We start from the raw sequence: 23,786 nt of genomic DNA on the forward strand, positions 1-23,786 counted from the left end.
GGGAGAGTTTGGGTGATTCTGGTTGGAGGGGGGGTGGGGAGAGTTTGGGTGATTCTGGTGGGGGGTTGGGGTGGGGTGGGGAGAGTTTGGGTGATTCTGGTTGGAGGGGGGGTGGGGTGGGGTGGGGTGGGGTGGGGAGAGTTTGGGTGATTCTGGTTGGGTGGGTGGAGTGATTCTGGGTGGGGAGACTCCTTCACACGAAAGATCTGTGAAACAACAGAGCACTCTGATCAGAGGCTGAAGAAACTCTTACATTGGTAAAACAGAGTTAGACATGCTGCAGTAAGGGGGCATGGATTCACAGTCAGGAACTAGCTTGAGTGAGAGGGACCAGGAGGAGAGCGCTTTGCTTGGCTTTAGATTACTGATTTCCCTTTTCTAATCAGGAAGCAACAAGTGAAGCAAGTTCTCAATCGCTGAAGAGGGTTCTGGAAATTACCATCCGATTCAATCTTCCTGAGCACATCCAGGACAATAGCTGGTGAGTGGAGAGTGATTACAGAAGGAAATGCAGCTTCCTGATCGGATGAGAGCGGAATGTCGCTTTGAGGGATCATATGGGCTTGTAGAGGAGAGTGGTGACATATTTCTTCTTGTAGCGATGTGTGGCACTCAGCACCATAACACCATCCTGTGAACAATTCAAAATACTTTCAATACAGAAATCCAACTCTGTCACTGGACAATTAAAAAAGGATGGGTTTAGGCACTGTGGTACCTGGTTACATCACCTCTGGCAATGGGCCATGAATCTGTTTGGATGTGAACTAAATGGTCTCCTTTCTCAGACAATGCAAAGTGCTCAGTGTTAAGCTTCATTCAGCGACATTGACTCCAATCAGAGATGTATGCAAAGGTGTAGAATCGAACAGAAAGCATCAAAAAGGAGATGTGGACTACAGAAATGGGGGGGGGGGGGGGTGGTGGAAAGAATAAGAAATGAGAGAGAGGAGATTGTGCAGAATTGGACACAGGTCTGTGAAAGCTGCAGTGAGTCACTTAATGAGAGGGTGGAGGAGGAGCACTTATCACTGTCACTGTCTGTGGGATGTCCTGAAATACTTTACAGATACAGGACTATTGATGTGTGATTGTAGATGAATAAATAAATCCAGTAGTCAATATGCTTGCAGCAAGATTCCACAAACGGCAATGTGATGAATAAGCAATGAACCTGTTTAGGTGGTTTGCCTGACGGATGATGTATTGGTCAGGACGTTTGGGAGCTTTCCTGCTTTTCTCCAAAATGTGCCTGAAACTTTTCTGTTCACCTGAACAATTAAAGGAAGCCTCAGTTTAATGCCGTATGCAAACAGTGCAGCAAAAAATAGCAGCTTTGACGCTAAAGATCTGCAGTTGAAGCTTTAAATCTCTGATCTTCTGAGTCAGAGGTGGCATGGTGGCACAGTGGTTACCACTGCTGCCTCACAGCGCCAGAGACCCAGGTTCGATTCCCGGCTTGGGTCACTGTCTGTGTGGAGTTCTCCCCATGTCTGCGTGGGATTCTTCCAGGTGCTCCAGTTTCCTCCCACAGTCCAAAGATATGCGGGTTAGGTTGATTGGCTATGCTAAATTGCCCCTTAGTGACAGGGGATTAGCAGGGTAAATATATGGGATTATGAGAATAAGGTTTGGGTGGGATTGCGGTTGGTGCAGACTCGATGGGCCAACTGACCTCCAGCAGCACTGAAGGGATTCTAAATTCCACATTAAATAACAAAAGCAAAACGCACGCGTGTACAATGGGAAAGGTGTACAAACTGGAGGAGAAGGTGGATGAAATATAGAATGGGAGAAGCTAAGTATATGAGGGAGTCTGGTATAGAATGGTGATATGAGGGAGTCAGTGGGATAGGAGAGGTTTATCAAAATCTCTCAGTATTTCTTTTACCAAACCTGTCAAAAGAACATGCCTTAGATCAACTGGCAGAACTCAAAACGATGGAATATGAGTCAGTTCCATAATCTAAAATTGATTAGTTGGGTTCATTGGAATAGAGTCAGATTTTTACAACACAGTGTGAGGCCCTTCAGCCCATCATGTCTGCGCCAGCCATCAAGCATCTATTTGTTCTAATCCCATTTTCCAAAACTTGATCCATAACCTTGTACATTATGACATTTTAAGTGATCTTTGAAAGGCTTCTTTAATGTTGTGGGGGTTCCTGCCTCCACCACCCTTCAGGCAGTGAGTTCCAGATTCCCACCACCCTCTGGGTGAACAGGTTTTTCCTCAAATCCCCTTTACATCTTCTGTCCCTTACCCTAAATCTACTCCCCCCCCCCCCGATTATTGACACATCTACTAAGGGGAAAAGTTTCTTCCTATCTCTCCTATTCATATCCCTCATAATTTTGCACAATACTGCAGTGGGGGGGGGGGGACACGGTGGCACAGTGGTTAGCACTGCTGCCTCACTGTGCCAGGGGTCTGGGTTCAGTTCTGGCCTTGGGTGACTGTCTATGTGGAGTTTGCACTTTCTCCCCATGTCTGCGTGAGTTTCCTCTGGGTGCTCCAGTTTCCTCCCACAGTTCAAGGATGTGCAGGCTAGGGGGATTGGCCATGATCAATACATGGTCCACAGGGGACTGTGGGCCTAGGTAGAGTGCACCTCGGAGTGTTGGTGCAGACCTGATGGGCTGAATGGCCTCCTTCCGCACTGTAGGAATTCTATGATAATAGTCAAGCTATCAAGAGACCAATAAAGATTGTGGTCTTCAGGTTTCAAAGATTTTGACTAATAAATCTAATTTTTCCTTTAGTTTACATTATGAGTTGTCAGATTAACGTAAACAAAACATGTTTTCACTGGCACCACACAGTGAGATTTATATTTAAATAAAGAGACATTTTGAAGTACTTTGGTTCTCCTGATGAACTTGTAACCGGACATCCGCATGTCCAGTGCTCCCCGAGAACAAACTATCTGGAAAGAGACAGTGCGTTACAGGATGAAAGGAGGAATAGGAAATGAATGAAGGGGAGGCTGGAAGTGAGCAGACAGCAGTAAGCGTAGTAAGTGGATGGGTTAAATAGATGGCACAATACTGACCTTAATGGACAAAGCATACAGATGGTTCAACATGACGTGATTTGGTTCCGGCAGCAATGCAGGATCACACTGTAAGAGTAAAGAGAAGAGGCTGAGAACCAGGCCTCCTGCACAACAGCCTGCTCTCTAACCTTGATTATCAGAGTGCTGTGACTCACACCCTTCTCACACTCAGCAGCTAAATTTACTTTACCAGCTCCCTAGTCCAGCACAGGCAATCAGAACAGAGCAGAGAGAATGCAAGCCTTTCTGGGTAGGTTCAAAACATTCACTGGATACTGAGCCAGAATGAGCAGACACCTTCCAGGGGTGAGAGTGGGGGGAGGGGGTGTGCAGCAGTGCCTGGGATGCTCAGAGCACACAGACAGCACTCAGGGAGCTAGGTCAGAGCAGATAGCACCCAGGGAAGATGTGGATGGTCAAAGTACATAGTTCCTGGGGATGTGGGGGTGTCAGAGCACACAGGAAGAGGAGGGGCGGGCAGGCGGGGGGAGTTGATCAGAGTTGAATGCTCCGGAGAAGTGGGGATGGTCAGAGCAGACAGCTCTGGGGGAGAGGGGAGGCGGCTGCGGGTCAGAGCGTTGGTATTCGGGGGATGTGGGGGGTGGAGATATCACGGCAAGCAGCTGCAGCATTGCTCTGGATAATGGGCCACTCCTGTTCTCTAATAATTCCTGATTTGGCAAGTGTACAACGATTGCTTCATAGCTTTTCAAACGTGGGAGAGGACGGTATTGTAGATAATGCTAACTCAGCGATGGACAAAACTGTTCCCCAGTTCACACAGAAAATGATTATGGCTGTGCTGAATGAAAAACGAAACCAAAATCCTGGGTTCTGCAAATAGATGAAAGGATCCAATGGGATCACGGTTTCGTGTGTGAGATAATAGATGGATTCTGTGAATTTAATGGTCGGATTGTTCAGCTATTTAAGTTACAATGGAATGATTCCAGAATGTCCTTGGAGGATTAGAAATCAAAGTGACACTTGCAAACATTAGAATACAGACTGCAGGATGGATTTAGCATGTGGCAACTTGGTTCATATGTTCACACCTGTAATAAACGTAAACAGACACAAGCTCGTACACACAATGCCCTGCATGTGTACACAGGTTAAGCTCAGTGGTCACACATGCACACAATCGGAGATATCCGGTTTCCACAGACTATACTCAGTACACATACATAGTATTACTTAAGTGTGCAAATGCAGACATTCATAACACTGGACAATGTCAGACAATAATGAGGAGGGTTTAGGGGGGTGATGATATAAGCCACCCACGAGAGAAGACGAGTAGGTTAAGCTCACCCAAGATCTCACTGTTATCGATTCTAACTTGCTTCTTTCAGTGAACAGTGAGGACATATTTCAAATAACAAAGAAAAGTACAACACAGGAACAGGCCCTTCGGCCCTCCAAGCCTGTGCCAGTCATAATGCCCTAACTAAACTAAAACAACCTTCTGCCCTTACTCAGTCCATATCCCTCTATTTCCTCCCTCATGGACCCATCTAGATGTCTCTTAAATGTTGCTAATGTGGCTAATTCCACCATCATGTTTGGCAGCGTGTTCCAGGTACCCACCATTCTCTGTGTGAACAAATTCCCCTGCACATCCCCCTCTCACCTTGAACCTGTGCCCTCTTATAATTGACCATTCTACCCTGGGAAAAATCCTGTCTATGCCTTCGTGGACCTCCACCAGGTCTCCCTTCAGCCTCTGTCTTCCCAGTGAAAACAATCCCAGTTTATTCAACCTCTCCTCATAGCCAACACCCTCGAGACCAGGCAACATCCTGGTAAACCTTCTTTGCACTCTTGCCAAAGCTTCCATTTCCTTCTGGACTACATGCAATACTCCAAACGCAGCCTAACCAAGGTTTTACATAGCCACAACATGATTTCCCAACTCCTGTACTCAATGCCCTGGCTGATAAAGGCAAGCGTGCCATAAGCCTTCTAAAACAGCTTGGCTATGTGTCTTGCCACTTTTAGGGAACTGTGGACCTGCACGCCCAGATCCCTCTGTATGTTAATGTTACGTTTCCTCCAGTGATGACATTTCAAAACAGGCACTACAATGGTTAGCACTGCTGCCTCACGGCACCAGGGACCCAGGTTCAATTCAAGCCTGAGGTTTCTATCTGTGTGGAGTTTGCACAATCTTCGTGTCTACGTGGATTTCCTCAGGTGCGCTGGTTTTGTCCCACAGTCCCAAGCTGTGTAGGTTGTGGACAAGCCATGGCCAATGTTCGGAGATAGGCGTGAGGGGAGGGCCTGCGTGGGATGTTCTCTCGGAGTCAGTGCAGACTTGATGGGCCGAATGGCCTCTTTCTGCACTGTGGGGATTCTATGATACTTTAGGACATCCTGGTGATGTGAGTCATTCCATCGATATTCAATCTGCATGTTGAGTCAAAGTGGAGAAGTCACTGCAGTTTCCACAGCAGGAGAAGATCAGTCAGCAAGAAGAGGCCTTTGTTGGAAGTACAGCTGTGCCTCTGGGCCCCATAGGGAAAGACTAGGCCTCCACAGGTCTGGATGCAATCTGGAATCTGATCGCCTCCTAACCACCTTGTGTCTGAGGACTATTCTGCAATTAACCATCTCTTCCCATTGTGGCCCTGAGTTAAGATCCTAGGCCTAATTTCTGGCGCAGTGAGACTCATGCACATAGCGTCAGGCTTAGTGACACTGGCTTGTGTATTAACTAGACATAGATTCCCTACAGTGCAGAAGGAGACCATTTGGCCCATCTAGTCTGCACTGACCAAAATCCCACCCAGGCCCATATTTTTACCCTGCTAAACCTCTGACACTAGGGTCAATTTAGCATGGCCAATCAACCTAAGCTGCACATCTTTGGGAGGTGGGAGGAAACCAGAGCACCTGGAGGAAACCCACACAGACATGGGAGAACATGCAGACTCCACACAGATGGTGACCCGAGACTGGAATTGAACCTGCGTCCCTGGCACTGTGAGGCAGCAATGCTGATCACTGTGTCACCGTGCGCACTATACACATTTACTCCAGATATCCAGGTCTGTAACTAGGATATCTGGTAGAAAGCTGATCCATCAGATTATGATTGTTAAGCAAACCCAGCAATACTGAGCTAAAACTCATCTACAATTGCTACTGTAAAGGATTATCCACATCTACAGACTCAAATATCCCATCACTGCAAATGAATGAAAGGGGGCAGTGGTTTTTACTCACGGAAATGCCTGTGTCCTTGTTCAGAATGACCTGGAGCAGGTGTGGTGGCAGAATAGGTGGTGTTTTAATCCTCTCCTCAGATTTGTACACGTAAGGATCCTGATGATACGGGCCGGGGGGAGAGCTTGATAGATCTGAGGAAAGTTAATTGTCTCAATTACACCAGCACTGACATGAATGACAGAAGCTGTGCACGGATCTAAATTAGAGAGCAGAAACAAAGTGTACACAGGGCTAGGGGAGTAAAGAATAGCGCACAAATAGGGCGATTAGACAGGTACAAATGCAGAACAGTCCAAGATCAGTTAGTGTCTGCATGTAAATACACTGAACATGGTAAATAAAACTGGCTAGCTGCAGACACAAATGACCACATAGAACTATGATACGATGTGATGTGGAGATACCAGCATTAGGCTGGGATGGGCACCGCAAGAAGTCTCACAACACCAGGTTAAAGTTTATTTGGAATCACCAGCTTTCGGAGTGCTGCTCCTTCATTGTGGAGTGCAGTGAAGGAGCAGCGCTCCTAAAGTTGGTGATTCCAAATAAACCTGTTGGACTTTAACCTGGTTTTGTGAGGTTTCTTACTGTGATATGATAGGAACTGCAGAGACCGGGATCAAAGGAGGGGAGGATTGGGAACTTAATACTCTTAGTTACAAGTCTTTCAGGAGAGAGAAGGAAAAAGGAAAGGAGGGACAGTGGCAGTATTGACTAAATAAACCACTGAAGTGCAATGGCCTAGTGGTATTATCGCTAGGCTATTAATCCAGAAACTCAACTAATGTTCTGGGGACCTGGGTTCGAATCCCATCATGGCAGATGGTGGAACTTCAATCCAATAAAAATATCTGGAATTAAGAATCCACTGATGACCGTGAAATGATTGTCGGAAAAACCCATCTGGTTCATTAATGTCCTTCAGGGAAGGAAATGTGTCCTTCCCTGGAAATCCTTACCTGGTCTGGCCGACATGAGACTCCAGACCACAGCAATGTGACTGACTCTCAGCTGCCCTCTGAAAAGGTCTAGCAAGCCACTCAGTTCAAGGGCAACAGGATGGGTAATAAATGCTGGACTAGCCAGTGAACACCATGTCCCAAAAATTAACATAAAAAAGTCCAGAATTTGAATCAAGGAAAAGCAAATTTTCAGGCAACTTATATAGTAATGGTAGTGGGGAACTTCAATTATACAAATATAGACCAGGATAGTAACAAGGTGAGGGGCAAGGAGAGGGGAGTAATTATTGGGATGTGTACTAGAGAACTTTATTGATTAGTGTGTTTCTAGCAGAACGAGGAATGAAGTGGGGCAAATGAAGTTTGTTTCAGTGGGAGAGTATTTGGGAAATAGTGATCATAATATCAGGGTTCAAATAGTTATGGAAAAGGGACAAAGGACAATTGAACATAAAGATTCTAATTGGAAGAGGGTTGACTTTAAAAGGGATCTGGCAGGTGAACTGAAATCAAAAATTGGTAGGCAAAACAGTAATTGAGCAGAGGACCACCAAAGTGGAAATGGTTTGGGTACAGGGTAGCAGAGTGTGAAAGATGTACCCCAGCAACTCATCAAAGCTCCTTCAACAGCATCTTCCAAAGCTGTGACCTCTACTACCTGGATGTAAAAAGCAGCTAGTTCCCTTCCGGTTCACACACCATCCTGACTTGGAACTATGATCCTTTACTGACATCGGGTCAAAATCCTGGATCTCCCTTCCTAACAGCACTGTGGGTTGAACTATACCAGATGGGCTGCAGTGACCAAGATGACCTCCATTTTCTCTAGGGATTCTCTAGCAGTTAGGGATGGGCAACAAATGCTGGCCTTGCCAGCAATGCTCACATCGCAGAAATGAATTGATTTATTGTCACATGTATTAATACAGTGAAAAGTATTGTTTCTTGCACACTATACAAAGCATACAATTCATGGAGAAGGAAACGAGAGAGAGAGAGCAGAATGTAGTGTTACAATCATAGCTAGAGTGTAGAGGAAGATCAACTTAAATGCAAGATAAGTCCATTCAAAAGTCTGACAGCAGCAGAGTGGGTTGGTATGTGACCTCAGACTTTTGCATCTTTTTCCCGAAGGAAGAAGGTGGAAGAGAGAATGTCTGGGGCGTGTGTGGGGTCCTTAATTATGCCGGCTGCTTTTCCGAGGCAGCGAGAAGTGCAGACAGAGTTAATGGATGGGAGGCTGGTTTGTGTGATGGATTGGGCTACATTCATGACCTTTTGTAGTTCCTTGCAGTCTTGGACTGCAAAAGAGCCATACCTCGTGGAAGCCATATCAAGCTGTGATAAAACCAGAAAGAAAGCTTTCTGTGGTGCATCTGTCAAAGTTGGTGAGAGTCGTAGCTGACATGCCAAATTTCCTTAGTCTTCTGAGAAAGTAGAGGCGTTGGGGGGGCTTTCTTAACTATAGTGTTGGCATGGGGGGACCAGGACAGGTTGTTGGTGATCTGGACACCTAAAATCTTGAAGCTCTCAACCATTTCCACTTTGTCCCCATTGACATAGACAAGGGCATGTTCTCCGTTAGTCCTGAAGTCAACAACAATCTCCTTCGTTTACTGATATTGAGGGAGAGTTTATTGTTGCCGCACCAGTTCACCAGATTCTCTGTCTCATCGTTGTTTGAGATCTGATCCACTACGATGGTGTCGTCAGCAAACTTGGAAACGAGTTGGAGGAGAATTTAGCCGCACAGTCATAGGTGTACAAGGAGTATAGTAGGGGGCTGAGAACACAGCCTTATGGGGCACTGGTGTTGAGGATGATCGTGGAGGTGGTGTTGGTGCCTATCCTATTGCCTATTTTGAATACAGAACAAAAGAGGGAAAAGGCAGGGCATCCAAATTTACAGCTCTCTGGATGACTAAAGCTATCGAAGTTATAAATGAAACAGATAAAGGAGGCTGATGACAATTGTAAGCTTCATAATGCAATGGAAAATCAAACAGGAAACAGAATGTACAGCAGATACCTAAAAGAGGATAAGAGGGGCAAAAGGAGACCATGAGAAAAGATAAGCAACTATCATAAAAGGGAATGCAGAAATGTTTTCTAAACATATAAATTGTAAAAATATAGACAAAGGAAGAATGGGATTGATTAGGTATCAAAAAGGAGATTTTTTTGTAAAAAAGGGGCATGGCTGAGGTATCAACTGAGTAACTTACTACTGTTTCCAGTCTAGTAGAAAATGCTGTCAATGTAGTAATAAAGGAGACAATCATATTATTAGATACGAGAAAAATAGATAAAAAAGGAGGCACTTAAAATATTGGTAACCTTGACAGTCCCAAATTCTAGCTTACTCCATTCATGGGATGTGGGCATTGCTGGCAGGGCCAGGATATATTGCCCATTCCTAATTGCCCATGTACTGAATGGGCTTATTAAGCATTTCAGATGGCATTCAGTCAATGTGCATGCAGGCCAGACTAGGTAGGGAAGGCAGATTTTCTTCCCTAAAGAAGATCAGTGAACCAGATGGATTTTTACGACAATTAGATTTTTAATTCCAGATTTTTACTGAATTGAAATTTCACCATCTGCTGCAGTGCGATTCAAACCTAGGTCCCATGAGTTCTACCCTGTATCTCTGGATTACTGGTCCAGTGACAATACCACTACGCTGCCACCTCCCCTTCCAGCTAACTGAGGAAACGCAGAATCTGGCCACAATCTTCTATTCCTCCTTGTACATAGAAGTGGTGCTGGAGGGCTGAAGGATTGCAAGTGGTAATAAAATAAAGAGATGAACCAACAAATACCAGCTGGTCAGCTTGCAGTGGGTAAACTTAGAGGAACAAATTAATTGGAAATGCATGAGCTAATAAGTGAAAGTTAGCACTGATTTGTTAAAGGTAAACCTTTGACTAACTTGACTGAGCTTTTTGATGAAGCAACAGGTAAGGTTGATATCAGAGATGAACGTGGTTGATGTGCACGTACTTAAGTGTCACATAACAGACGTGGTGGCAATATTAAAGCTACTGGGTATTAAAGGGATAGTGACAGCATGCATACAAAAGTGGCCAAGGTGTTGAGAGTGGAGGTGAATCAGAAGGCGGTGTATCTGTTATTAGATGATAATGTTTTGATATATATCGAATCTCTGGACTTGTGCAATTTCAAGTTTGCAGATGAAACAAGAATAGTTAAGAGGATTAAGAGGATAAACAGGCAGGTGAACTGAGCAGATTAAATTTAACAGAGAGGACCATGAAGTGATTTTGGTAAGAGGAATGAGACGAGGCAGTATAAATGGAAAGGCACATTTTTAAAGAGGTTTCCATGCACAGCGAGACCAGGGACTGTATGTACACAAATCTTTGATGGTGGTGGATGGCTCATGATAGAACCACATGGGATCCTAGGCTTTATTAAAAGAGGCACAGAGTACACAAGCTAGAAAGTTACGTTAAATCATGATAAAACACTGGTTAGGCTTCGACTGAAGTAGCATGTTCAATTCTGGGCACCACACACTTTATGAACATTATACAGGACGCAGGAGACATTTATAGCGGTCAGTTAAATGGACTGACTGGAAAAGCTGGGGTTGCTCTCCTCGGGAAGAAGGTTAAGAGGAGATTTGACAGAAACTTCAAAGCGATGAATGGGGTTTTGAAGAAGTAAATAAGGAGAAACTATTTCTAGTAGCAGAAGGGTTGCTAACCAAGGACACAAATTTCCATCAACTGGCAAAAGAACAAGAGGCAACTTGAAGAAATTTATATTTTTCCAAATAGTGAACTGTGTTCTGGAATGCACTGCCTGAAAGGGATGGTGGGAGCAGATGCAGTAGTAACATTCATAAGAGCACTTGCTAAATACTTAATGGGGAAAACGTTACAAGGCCATAGGAAAAGCGCAGGGAGTTGAATAAATTGGGAGCCTCTACCAAAGAGTTAGCATAAACATGAATGGGACAAATGATTCTAAGACCATATTCAATGACTCTGTTATTATTGACATTTTACACATTGTACTTGTGACCCACCTGACATGTCGGAGCTTTTCTGTGAATCCACCATCAGGGCATCAAAAACTTCAAAATCAGTCCGAGTCACCTGGATCACATTATTGATGGTACCAAGCTGGCTGGTGGTAACGGGCTGGGGACAAGCAGCACATATTACAACTGTTAGGAATCACAGCTGTGGAACATTCCAGTGTTACCACTTCCAGACATCAGAGGCCTTTGACACCATCATCTTTGCCATGCTAGCGTGTGTTCCTCGTGTAGGAATCACATCATGGTCCAGTGCCAAGCCCAGCATCATTCACTGCATCATACAGCCTGTTTTCCATGTCCAATTGCTCTGTAGACAGATAGTAATTGCAAGGGCAGTAAGTTCCTGCTCTGGGAATGAGGTCCTCTGGTTTATCTAGCAGGAAGCAAATCCAGAAGACCCAGCACAGCGTTGCTTTCCACTCGTCTTTTCCTGCCTCCAGGCCCACAAGATACACTTGGGAATCTCTTCACATTAGAAGACAAAAAGGCTGGCATCAGGAATTATTTCTACAATTCCCCCATCAGAACGGACACTGTGATTAGCCTCACCAGGGTTCCATTCCCAGCTTGGGTGACTGTCTGTGTGGAGTTTGCAAGTTCTCCCAGTGTCTGTGTGGGTTTCTTCCAGGTGCTCCAGATTCTTCCTGCACATCTTCGGACTGTGGGTCATGTTAAATTGCCCCTTATGTCCCAAGATGTGCAGGTTAGGGGGAATTGGTGGGGTAAGTATGTGGGGTCACAGGGATAGGGCCTGGGTGTGATGCTCTATCGGAGAGTTGGTGCAGACTCGATGGGCCAAATGGCCTCCTTCTGCACTGTAGGGATTTCCCCCCATGTCATAAACATGGCTCATTACAGCCCCAACCCTGTAAAGGTGGTTAGGACACAGGACACCATTACGTCTACATGTATCAGGACACATGCAACGAAACAAATGTACATTGTATGTCAAAGTAAGAAACTAAAATTGCAGTATGTCAACACCATCTTATACCTCTGATGTATCATGGGTCCACTGACCATCCACATAGAACTTATACTGATGTTCACCCTCTGGGAGGTCCAGAATGGCCACAAAATTATTGTGACTGCAGAGAGAGAGAGGGAGAGAAGAAAGTTAACTGTGGTCAGTACGTAATATCCTCCTATGCAGTGAATTAGGCAGTGGACAGTGTAGGAAACACACCGCACTCCACCTGTTTAAAAAGTCTCTCTGGCTAACCCTGGCATTGAATGTGGCTGGATTGTCAGAAAGTTTCATGCCCTCTGGTGGTGAGGAACAGACCTTCCCTCCCTCATTCCAGTGTGGGATGTCCAGATGGTGATACACTCGAGGGATTTCTGTAGGGGTTTCTCCAGTAGACTGGTGGAACCCTCTGGTTAGCACAGCTGCCTCACAGCGCCAGATATAATCTCAGACATAACACACCTTTGTGTCCACAGACTTCAACAATACGTTTCATAACTGTCCACTGTACAGGAATCCCCAACAAGACATTTGTGAACCAGAAGAGTTTTTGTCACAATCCTGTAGTTTCACCATCATCATTACTGAGATTAACTTCATTTCAGATTTATCTAATTAATGAATTTTAAATTCCAGTAGTTGCCATTGGTGGGATTTGAACTGCTGTCTCGGAGCATTAGTACAATTAATTCTTTAATGTACTGAAATATACCCATGGACTTAGCAATGAAATATCCTCCAATAGCTTAGTCCAAGCCTCTGGATTTTCTGCCTTGGTGTACATTATCCAAATAGATACACCCTGTCTGTATCTAATCACTGCATACATTCCAGTGAAAAATATTCTTGACTGTTACTGCATCTGCTATCCAATATTATATATATTTACACACCTCAGTTTACATCACTGTGTACACTAAACAATGACATTTACCTGTACAAAACTGTATATGCAAACCAATTAAATACGTCTACGTCTGTAACTGTGAGTTTTGTCCAAAATGTCCCAGTGCACACCAATACGCATTCAAAACAGCATAACCCCATGTGTCCCACTCTGTACGTGAACCAATATTTGTCACTGTACACCAATACCACATATCCATGTCATTACCTATACCAACAAACAAAATATACCCAGTGCCTGTTGTTCTTTTCATTATGTAATACAATATACCCAGTGTCTGCTACTGTGTTCATTATATATTACAATATACCTGCATTAAGCAATGCAATATACTTATGTCTCTTATTCTTTAATCTATTGAAATACAACCATGGACTTACCAATGAAAGATACTCCAATAGCTTAGGAATGTGCCTTACCGCAAGGAAACACTGTGTGGATACTGTGTGCAAACACTCGCTCTAAGCTTACCATAAGCAGTGTGTTAGTTTTCAGTAGCATGTTAATATCTGCTTTCCCCCAATCTGAGGCTGTTTTGTACAGAGTGTACATTGCTGCCTGGTAGTCTATCAGAGATACCAACCTGGACTCGTGCCAAGCTGATAATGAGAAAACTCACGGAAGGTTACAAAGAACACCTACCTTCTGGTGAGTGGGATTTTGTTGGTCCACCCATTGAAGGATCCAGAGATGAAAACCTCCTTCCCACCCCCCTTCCACCGAAACACTGTTGGACGAGCCTGTTTGGATAGTTTGTCAGAAACTTCCAGGTCCTGCTGCCAGGCAAAGAACTCCTTCTCCATTGGGGCCTGGAAAACAGAAGACAACGCTGAATCGTAATTCAGATACTGGCTTTTTTAACACCATATTTCTCCAATTCGTTTTATAGTTCAAGTCATTTAGGATGAGGAAAATTACAACAGTTCAGGGAAAAATCCAACTGCCCAAATCAAACAGTAGTGAGCCATGCAGTGGGAAGGTCCCACATTCCAACCTCAGTGTGTGAGCTGATAATAATCGGAGAGGCAGTAACAGTGAAACCATTGGTCTTAACACCAAGCTATAAGGGAGGGATAAATCAGGCAAGCTTTTGGCTGTCAACCTTTACTCAGTGTACACTGTTTAAAGGACACACATGCTGACTTTAGTCTGCTGTTCTCCCCCAGGCTCATTACCCAGATTCATTACCCAGACTCAAAGACCTTTGGGACAAGTTACACATAGCAAATTGGAATGAGACTAGTTTATACAGCAGTGCAGATAGCAGCACCAGGAGTGGATAAACACTAGAATCCATTGTAAAGATACCATTACTTTGATTTCATCAGCGTGGAAGATGTCTGCATCCTCTGGACTGTCCATCAGAATTTTTGGCCGATCGTGTTCTTTGGTATGGATCGCGCTGCCAGTGCTGTCCCTCCGAGGGGGCTTATGAACCCCCTGGCGGTCCATCGCTGCACGTTCACTGCTTGTGTTTCCCATCTTTCCTTTCTCAGAGCACCAACAAATTTCTAACTGAGGCAAACAAAAAGAGTGAAAAAAAAGGTCAATCTTGGAAAATGCAATCAATTAGTCACTGGGCACAACAGTTACTGTTGGGTAGGGGGCTGGGAGAGAAGAGGAGGGAAAAGGGGTGGTGGGGAAATGGGAAACGGAGAGGGAGGAAAATAGAGAGAAAGGGTGCAAGTCTGAAACATTCATTCTGTTTCACTCTCCACATCCTTTTCAAAAATCCAACTCGAAGCTCAATGGGGTGAATGGTTTAACAACTGGAAATAGGGGGTTACTTGTTCAGGCTCTGCCATCACTGGTGAAAGTCTTGACTGAAGTACCAGCTAAGGAGTTAATCAAGGCAGACAGGTTCAACAGGAACTCCAAACAGCTGCCTAACATGGATGGTGAAAACTTGGACAGCAGTGGAGTGGCATGATAGCACATTGGTTAGCACTGCTTTCTCACAGAGCCAGGGACCTGGGTTTGATTCCCGGCTTGGATCACTGTCTGTGCTGAGTTTGCACATTCTCCCCGTGTCTATGAGGGCTTCCTCCCACACTCCAAAGATGTGCAGGTTAGGTTGATTGGCCTTGATAAATTGACCCTAATTTTGAGTTATGGGGATAGGATGGGATTGTTGTCGGTGTAACCTTGATGGGCTGAATGGCCTCCTTCTATACTGTAGGGATTCTACGATTCAGTGGAATTTTCTGGTCACTGACTGGGCTTATGACCATGCTTGAAGTGGCAACAGGCAACCCGTGTCAAAAGGAATACAGATGTCCAATATAAGTGGAGGATGGCTTCCTCACTGTGAGATGGAAAGACAAGAGGCCGATCATCTTATTTACCTGAACCTTAGATACAAAGCAGATTTCTTACCAGCTCAGATGGCACTCAGCGAACCAAGGTCCGCGTCGCCTGTTGATTCACCAGAGTAGGATTGGAAATGTGCTTCTGGAAGAAAAGGAAAAAGGACATTATCAGCATCAAACGGCCAAGAAAGTGATCACCTGATTTCAGTTAAGAACATAAGAACATAAGAAATAGGAGCAGGAGTAGGCCATCTAGCCCTTCGAGCCTGCCCCACCATTCAACAAGATCATGGCTGATCTGTCGCTGCTCAGTTCCACTTTCCCGCCCTCTCCCCATAACCCTTAATCCCCTCTCTTATCAAAAACCCATCAACCCGCGTCTTAAAAATACTTAGCGAGGCAGCCTCCACCACTTCAATGGGCAGAGAATTCCAGAGATTCACCACCCTTTGAGTGAAGAAGTTCCTCCGCAACTCCGTTCTAAACCGCCCCCCCTTTATCTTGAGGCTGTGCCCCCTAGTCCTACTGTCTTTTTTGAGCGAGAAGAGCCTCTCCACCTCTATCCTATCCATCCCATTCATCATCTTATACGTCTCAATGAGATCTCCCCTCATTCTTCTAAACTCCAACGAGTACAAGCCTAGTTTATTCAGCCTCTCCTCATAGCTCAACCCCCTCAACTCCGGTATCAGCCTAGGAAACCTCCTCTGCACTCCCTCCAAGGCCAAAATATCTTTGCGCAGGTGCGGCGCCCAAAACTGCACACAGTACTCCAGCTGCGGCCTCACCAATGCCCTATACAGCTGCAGCAAGACCTCCCTACTTTTATATTCAATCCCCCTCGCTATGAAAGCCAGCATCCCATTCGCCTTCCTGACCACCTGCTGCACCTGCAAGCTGGGTTTTTGCGACTCATGCACAAGGACCGAGGTCCCTCTGCACCGTCGCCTGCTGCAGTTTCTCGCCCCGTAAGTAATAGTCCTTCCTACCATTATTCCTACCAAAGTGGACCACCTCACACTTGCCAACATTAAATTCCATTTGCCATTTCCTGGCCCATTCGCCCAGCCTTTCTAGATCCTTCTGCAGACTCTCCACACCCTCCGCACAATTTGCCGTTCCCCCAATCTTGGTGTCATCTGCAAATTTCGACACCCTACACTCGGTTCCCTCCTCCAGATCATCTATATAAATGGTAAAAAGCTGAGGCCCCAGCACCGACCCCTGGGACACTCCACTAGTCACCATCCACCAATCCGAATAGCACCCGTTGACCCCCACTCTCTGCCTCCTATTTGACAACCAATCCTCTATCCACGCTAACACCCTACCCCCAACTCCATGTCCCTCGACCTTCTGCAATAACCTCGTGAGGTACTTTGTCAAACGCCTTCTGAAAATCCAGAAAGACCACATCCACTGGCTCTCCTCTATCCACCGCCCCTCCTCTATCCACCGCCCTAGACACATCCTCATAGAACTCCAGTAAATTTGTCAGACACGACTTCCCTTTAATGAAACCATGCTGCGTCCGCTCTATCAAGCAATTGCCTTCAAGATGCCTCGCAACTTCCTCCTTAATGACGGATTCTAACATTTTACCTACCACAGACGTTAAACTAACCGGCCTATAATTCCCCGCCTTTTGCCTGGCACCCCTCTTAAACAACGGCGTAACATTAGCCGTTTTCCAATCTTCCGGCACTTCCCCGGAATCCAGCGACGTCTGGAAAATAACCACCAAGGCATCCACTATCACCTCCGCCATTTCTTTCAGAACCCTCGGATGCATTCCATCCGGTCCTGGGGACTTGTCCACAATCAGCCCCCTCCAGTCTGTCGAGCACCGCCTCTCTAGTAACAGTAATGTCATTAAGACCCTCCAGTCCTACCACCTTTCCATCACTAACACCCGGCAAATTATTCACGTCCTCCTCCGTGAAGACAGAAACAAAAAAGTTATTCAATACCTGAGCCATATCCCCATCCCCTACCACTAGGTCCCCTTTCTCATCCTCTAAAGGACCAACGTTCACCCTAGCCAGCCTCTTCCTTTTTATATATTTATAAAAACTCTTGCTATCCTTTTTTATATTAAGCGCTAGCCCAGCTTCATAGTTTCTCCCACCCTTCTTTATCAACTTCTTTGTCAATCTTTGTTGACATTTAAACCTCTCCCAATCCTCTTCTCGCCCACTACTCTTAGCTACTCTAAATTCCTCCACTTTTAATTTAACACTTTCCTTCACCTCCTTCGTTATCCACGGCTTATTACCTCTCCTTCTACTGTCCTTTTTGACCATCGGAATAAATTTCCGCTGAGCACCAAGAAAGATCTCCTTAAGGATCCTCCACTGCTCCTCAGCAGACCCTCCCTCCAACGCGCTCCCCCAGTCCACATTCGCCAATTCTTCTCTCATCCTACCGTACTCCCCTCTATTCAAACAAAGTACGCGTGTCCGGGAACCCACTTTCTCCTCCTCCATCTGCACCAGAAACTCCACCATACAATGATCACTCTCCCCAAGAGAATCCTTCACCGCAAGGTCCCTAATTCTACCCGCCTCATTACATAGCACGAGATCCAAGATAGCTCTCTCCCTCGTCGGCTCCAACACACACTGTTCCAGGAAACTATCCCGGCAGCACTGCAAGAACTCCTCCTCGAGCCCACCGTGTCCAACATGGGTCGACCAATCAATATGCAGATTGAAATCCCCCATAACTACGGCCGTCCCATTCCTGCACGCCGCACTTATTTGCGCGTTAACAGCCCGCCCCACCTCCAGATCATTATTCGGGGGCCTATAGACGACACCCACCAGCGTCTTCCTCCCTTTGCTGTTCCTAATCTCCACCCACAACGATTCCACTTTCTGCTCCTTGGCTCCAATATCATCCCTTGCTACCACCTTGATGCTATCCTTAATCAGCAGAGCTACACCCCCCCCTTTTCCCTCCTGCCTATCCTTCCTAAACACTTGATAGCCCTGTACATTCAGCTCCCAGTCCCTGTCACCTTGCAGCCACGTCTCTGTAATGGCCACCAGATCGTATCCATTTGTGTCGATCTGCGCCACCAGCTCATCCACTTTATTCCGAATGCTTCGTGCATTCAGATAAAGCGCTTTCATCCCAGCTTTCGGGACAGCTTGTCCCTTCGTCAGGTGGCTGGGCGTTCTGCAAGACCAGCCACGTGACAAAGGGACAGGCTGTCCCGAGAGCTTGCGGCTTTTGCTACAAATAAACCTGTTTGGACTTTAATCTGGTGTTGTGGGATTTCTTTGAGATTTGTGCAGACAGAGACAGAAAGGATTGATATCTGAGGAGACTTTTTTCCTGACTGAAGTCAAGAGAGGGGCAAAGAGGGAAAATGATATAGATTGTTACGAAGGTTTAAAGGCAGGAATTCAAAGAAAGCCATGGATAAGAAAAACAGCCAAATGACACAATCATAGAATCCTGACAGTGCAGAAAGAGGCCATTTAGCCCATCGATCACAATCCCAGCCAGGCCCTTTCCCATAACCCTACCTATTTATCCTGCTAGCTCCCTGACACTAAGGGGCAATTTAGCATAGCCAAATCAACCTAATCAGCACACCTTTGGACTGAGAGAGGAAACTGAAACATGTGGAGGAAATCCATGCAGACTCACACAGACATCATGTGTGATGAATTAAGAGTGGAGATTTTAGAAAGGCAATATACAGAAAACTTTCCAAACAGTTTGATCAATTGCACAAAAAAGTTTCAACCATGCCTGCATGGCATTCAACAAGTTTCTGGTAAAAATAAAATGGAAGCGAAGAAAACGGATACATGATGGCGTGAAAATCGTGAGTACCTTTGCAAGGCGTTGGTGAACTGGAATTTAAAAGCCAGGTTGAATGTGAGCCTCCTGTACTTCAAGTTGAGATAGTGAGTCATTCATCAGACAGGCCAGCCTTAAGGCCATGGGCTCACACAATATACAGGCTTAAGATGGGAAGAGAATTGCAGCAGGGCAAGATGTATAGAAAATGTTTGTCACTGAGAAAGAGCAGCAAGTGCTCGGAGGACTGGGCTGATTCTACCTTTATCCCACCTCTGAAGAGAGAAGACCTGAAACAATGCTCAAATAATAGGACAATTGTTTTGATCTCCCACGCTAGTAAAATCTTGTTCAGGGTCATTCTGGATCAGAGAGAAGAAGGCTGCTAATGAGCTAGCTAGATTTTGAAGTGGAAGATGAAGCAGAAATCAAGTCACTTAGAATCATAATGCGTAAAGTTCAATAAAACCAGCAGCAAATATACACGCGCTTCATTAACTTTGAGAAGGAATTTGATTTGGTCTCTGCTGGAAGCTCTGGTTGACAACAATGAGACACCAGCCACATTGAATCAATTTGCCAGCCAAGCTTTATTGCAAACAACAAACTAGGGTCAGAGTTGTCGGCACCCTATCAGAATGGTTGCGTCAAAAAGGATGCAAGACAGGAGTGTGTCCTCTCACTATATTTATTCAGCACCTGAGCAGGAATGTGGAGAGAGAGAAACACTTCATGAATGTGAAGGTGGGTCGCTGATTGGTAGGTGGTGAGTTTTGAATCTTCAATATGCTGATGACATTATTCTGCTCATTAATTCAGTCGAGAAACTACAGGAGTTGGTGGATCATCTTGATCAAGTTGACCAGTTATGTGATCCCCTGATCAACATCGATAGGACAAAGGCAATGGGGCTGGGTGGAAAGACCTGCAAGATCCTGATAATAGAGTTCAGCTTGATCGCTTCCACTAGCTTGGGTCACTCATTTTTTTTTATAATTCATTCACAGGAATCGGGCGCTGCTGGCTGGGCCAGCATTTATTGCCCATCCCTAATGTCCCTTGAATTGAATGGCTTTCTAGGCCACTTCAAAAGGCAATTGAGAGTCAACCAAATTGCTGTAGCTCTGGAGTCACATGTAAACCAGACCAAGTAAGGGTGCCAGATTTCTTTTTCTAAAGGACACTAGTGAACCAGATGGGTTTTTCCAACAATCGACAATGGTTTTGTGGCTATCAGTAGATTCTGAATTCCAGATTTTTTAAAATTGAATTCAAATTCTATCTGCTGTGGCAGGATTTGAACCCGGGTCCCCAGAACATGACCTAAGTTTCTGGATTAATAGTCCAGTGATAATGCCACTAGACCATCACCTCCCTTAAGACGTAAGATGCAGAAGCTAAGAGAATTCAAGCTAGACTTAGCAAGGGCCATGACGTTACGAATTCACTGAAAAGAGTATGGAGTAGCCACAGCATCTCAATTACAACAAAAATTCATCTTCTGAAAGCCTGTGTGTGGCTGGTGACAACGTGTGGCTGTGAAAGTTGAGCCATCAAGAAAAGTGATGAGGTTTGAATAAGAGCATCTGAAATGTTTGGCCTCAGATGGATACGATGTATATTGTGGGTGGCCAAACAGGCAAACGAGTGGGTGCTTGAGAAAGTGGTGTTGAGGACCTACTCTGAGGCAGTGATATGAAGGACACCCCTATATTTTGGATGTGTCACGTGAATAGGAGGGGAGTGTTTGGAAAAAGATAATATAAAGGTACAACACTGGTAAATGTGTACAAGGGAGAACTAATAACTTCAGAATGTGAACTGGTTTCCCTGTGGGACAGGCAGTGAGGACAGAAGACAGTGGAAACCAACAGAGAAAGGTTACTCATAATGCAGCCAACCCTCTGAACGAGGACAGATAGAAGACAAACCCAATCCACAGAGGATGCTTGACCCTCTGAGTATATCAGACGTGGAAAATTTTACTTTTGTTTTACATGGATTGGGTGAAGATGTGCTGGTTAGATGCATTGGCCGTGCTAAATTCTCCCCCAGTGAACAGGCACTGGAGTGTGGCGGCTCAGGGATTTTCACAGTAACTTCATTGCAGTGTTAATGTAAGCCGACTTGTGACACAAATAAAAAAAAACTTTAAACATAAGCCAGAGTCGTCAAGAGAGCGAAGAGAGAACAAACAGCAGAGGCCTGGAGAAAGACAACAGCCGCCCCCCCCCGGTCCGGGATGAGGGACCGTGGGACAGAGCGGCCGCCCAGCCCCGGCCTCCCCCAGACCAGACCCCCGGCCTCTCCCCGCCCAGCCGCGGCCTCCCCCAGACCAGCCCCCCGCCCAGCCGCGGGGTCTCTGGCCAACCCCCGGCTTAGCCCCGGGGCTCTGAAGGTCACTCACCCGCTGCCGTTCCGGGTCTCTCCCCCCGGATTGTTTATACCGGAACACAGCTTCCCCGGCCCACCAATTAGAATCGGCCAAGCGGTCCGTCCAAATATCTCGTCCCCCGGAACAATGAACCGTCTGATCCAGGGCCGGACAGTCAGTCTGCGGATACGATGTGGAGATGCCGGCGTTGGACTGGGGTAAACACAGTGAGAAGTCTCACAACACCAAACTATCAAATAAACTTGTTGGACTTTAACCTGGTGTTGTGAGACTTCTTACTGTGTGCAGATAAACAGACACTGAGCTGGTATTGCTCTAATCAGAACCACACAGGCGTCTATTACTTTGATGATAATCATTCTGAGAGTTTATTACTCTGATGATAATCATCCTCAGGCTTTATTACTCTGATGATAATCATCCTGAGGGCTTATTACTCTGATGATAATCACCCTGAAGGTTTGTTACTCTGGTGATAATCACCCTGAAGATTTGTTACTCTGGTGATAATCACCCTGAGGGTTTGTTACTCTGATGATAATCACCCTGAGGGTTTGTTACTCTGATGATAATAAGTCTGAAGGTTTATTACTCTGATGATAATCAGCCTGAGAGTTTTTTACTCTGATGATAATCAGCCTGAGGGTTTTTTACTCTGATGATAATCACCCTGAGGGTTTATTACTCTGAGGATAATCACCCTGAGGGTTTATTACTCTGAGGATAATCACCCTGAGGGTTTATTACTCTGATGATAATCAGTCTGAGGGTTTATTACTCTGACGATAATCACCCTGAAGGTTTGTTGCTCTGATGATAATCAGTCTGAGGGTTCATTACTCTGATGATAATCAGCCTGAGGGTTTATTACTCTGATGATAATTGGTTTGTGGGTTTATTATCCTGATGACGGTCAGTTAGAGTTTATCACACAAATGGTAATAAATTTGTGGATTTATTGTTCCAATGATATCAGATTAAAGGTTTTTTTACTCTAATAATAATCAGGAAAGGCCCACTACCCTCTTCTGGGTGACTGAATGTTCTTTTATTGAACAATTTCTCCTTGAATTTGCTTCCCCTGACTCCACTTCCCCACACCATGCTTCCTGTAATTATTCCATTCCAATCTCTCGGTTTCTCCATTGTATCTGCCCTGATGTTGCCACCTGGCACTTCCACAATGTCCTCCTTTTTCTGAATGTGCATTTACCCCTCCAAACTGTGATTGACAGGATCCTCAACCATATCCCCCGATTTCCCACACTGCTTTCCTCAGCCCTCCCTTCCTTCGCAGAGATACAATAGTTTCCCTTGTCCGCACTTTCCAGCCCACAAGCCTTAATATTTAAAGGATCATCCTCCTTCACCACCTCTATCGTGATTCCAGCAGCAAACACATCTTCCTTCCCCTCCTGTCAACATTCCAAAGGTGCAGTTCCCTCTGTACAGTTAGGAAGAGATTCTCAAATTTTGAATGAACGACAGTGGAGGAAAGGCAATTAATATGGAGTGGCACAGTGGTTAGCACTGCTGCTTCACAGCTCCAGGGACCCAGGTTCAATTCCGGCCTTGGGTGTGGAGTTTGCATGTTCTCCCCATGTCTGCCTGGGTTTCCTCTCGTTTCCACCCAAAGATGTGCAGGTCGATTAACTGTGCCAGATTCTCCCTTAGATTAACCATGGGAAAGATGTGATAGGGTAAGATGCTCTGTCAGAGTCGGTGCAGATTTGATGGGCTGAATGGCCTCTTCTGCACTGTAGGAATTCTATGATTCCCAAGTCAGGGTGGTGTGTGACATGGAGGTGATCTTGTTGTTTAGTGGCATTCTCAGACATCTGCTGCCCTTGTCCTTCAAGGTGGTGACTGGTTGTAAGTTTGGAAGGTGCTGTTGAAGGAACATTGGTGAATAGCTGCAGTGCGCCTTATAGCTTATTGTGCTGCCACTGTGCCATATGCATTAGGTTGAAGTGAACACAGTAGATTGGAAAATACAAGTAAATCGCTGCTTCACCTGGAAGGTGTTTGCGACTTTGGATGGTGGAGGTAAACGGGCAAGTGTTACACTTCCTGCGAC

At 45.5% G+C, this 23,786-nt stretch overlaps 1 protein-coding gene across 3 annotated transcripts; it reads right to left on the bottom strand.

Moving 5' to 3' along the window:
* Nucleotides 1-129: 129 nt before the first annotated feature.
* Nucleotides 130-21,827, bottom strand: prkab1a (protein kinase, AMP-activated, beta 1 non-catalytic subunit, a). Of its 3 annotated transcripts, none has more exons than XM_080208718.1 (9): nucleotides 21,722-21,827; nucleotides 15,569-15,643; nucleotides 14,501-14,703; nucleotides 13,835-14,001; nucleotides 12,313-12,406; nucleotides 11,304-11,418; nucleotides 6,285-6,418; nucleotides 3,054-3,122; nucleotides 130-631 (listed from the first exon to the last, which is right to left on the bottom strand). In XM_080208718.1, the coding sequence occupies exons 3-9, from the start codon at nucleotides 14,672-14,674 to the stop codon at nucleotides 554-556; spliced, it is 831 nt and encodes a 276-aa protein (XP_080064844.1). In that variant the 5' UTR covers nucleotides 14,675-14,703; nucleotides 15,569-15,643; nucleotides 21,722-21,827; the 3' UTR covers nucleotides 130-553. The 3 variants fall into 3 exon arrangements, with proteins under 3 accessions (XP_080064844.1, XP_080064845.1, XP_080064843.1); XM_080208719.1 differs by having other exon boundaries at nucleotides 14,507-14,707; XM_080208717.1 differs by having other exon boundaries at nucleotides 14,501-14,707.
* Between the last annotated feature and the right edge of the window lie 1,959 nt (nucleotides 21,828-23,786).

This window comes from Carcharhinus amblyrhynchos, chromosome 20, assembly GCF_965287045.1.
Source record: "Carcharhinus amblyrhynchos chromosome 20, sCarAmb.v2.hapA, whole genome shotgun sequence".
NCBI lineage: Eukaryota > Metazoa > Chordata > Chondrichthyes > Carcharhiniformes > Carcharhinidae > Carcharhinus > Carcharhinus amblyrhynchos.

What these genes read in the sequence shown, in the direction of transcription:
- prkab1a (XM_080208718.1), bottom strand. Translation starts at nt 14,674, where the DNA reads ATGGGAAACACAAGCAGTGAACGTGCAGCGATGGACCGCCAGGGGGTT. An exon ending in AAAATCCCACTCACCAGAAG is followed by an intron (nt 12,407 to 13,834) that starts GTAGGTGTTCTT and finishes CTCTCTCTGCAG; the next exon opens with TCACAATAATTTTGTGGCCA. An exon ending in TGTATGCTTTGTCCATTAAG is followed by an intron (nt 632 to 3,053) that starts GTCAGTATTGTG and finishes AATTGTTCACAG; the next exon opens with GATGGTGTTATGGTGCTGAG.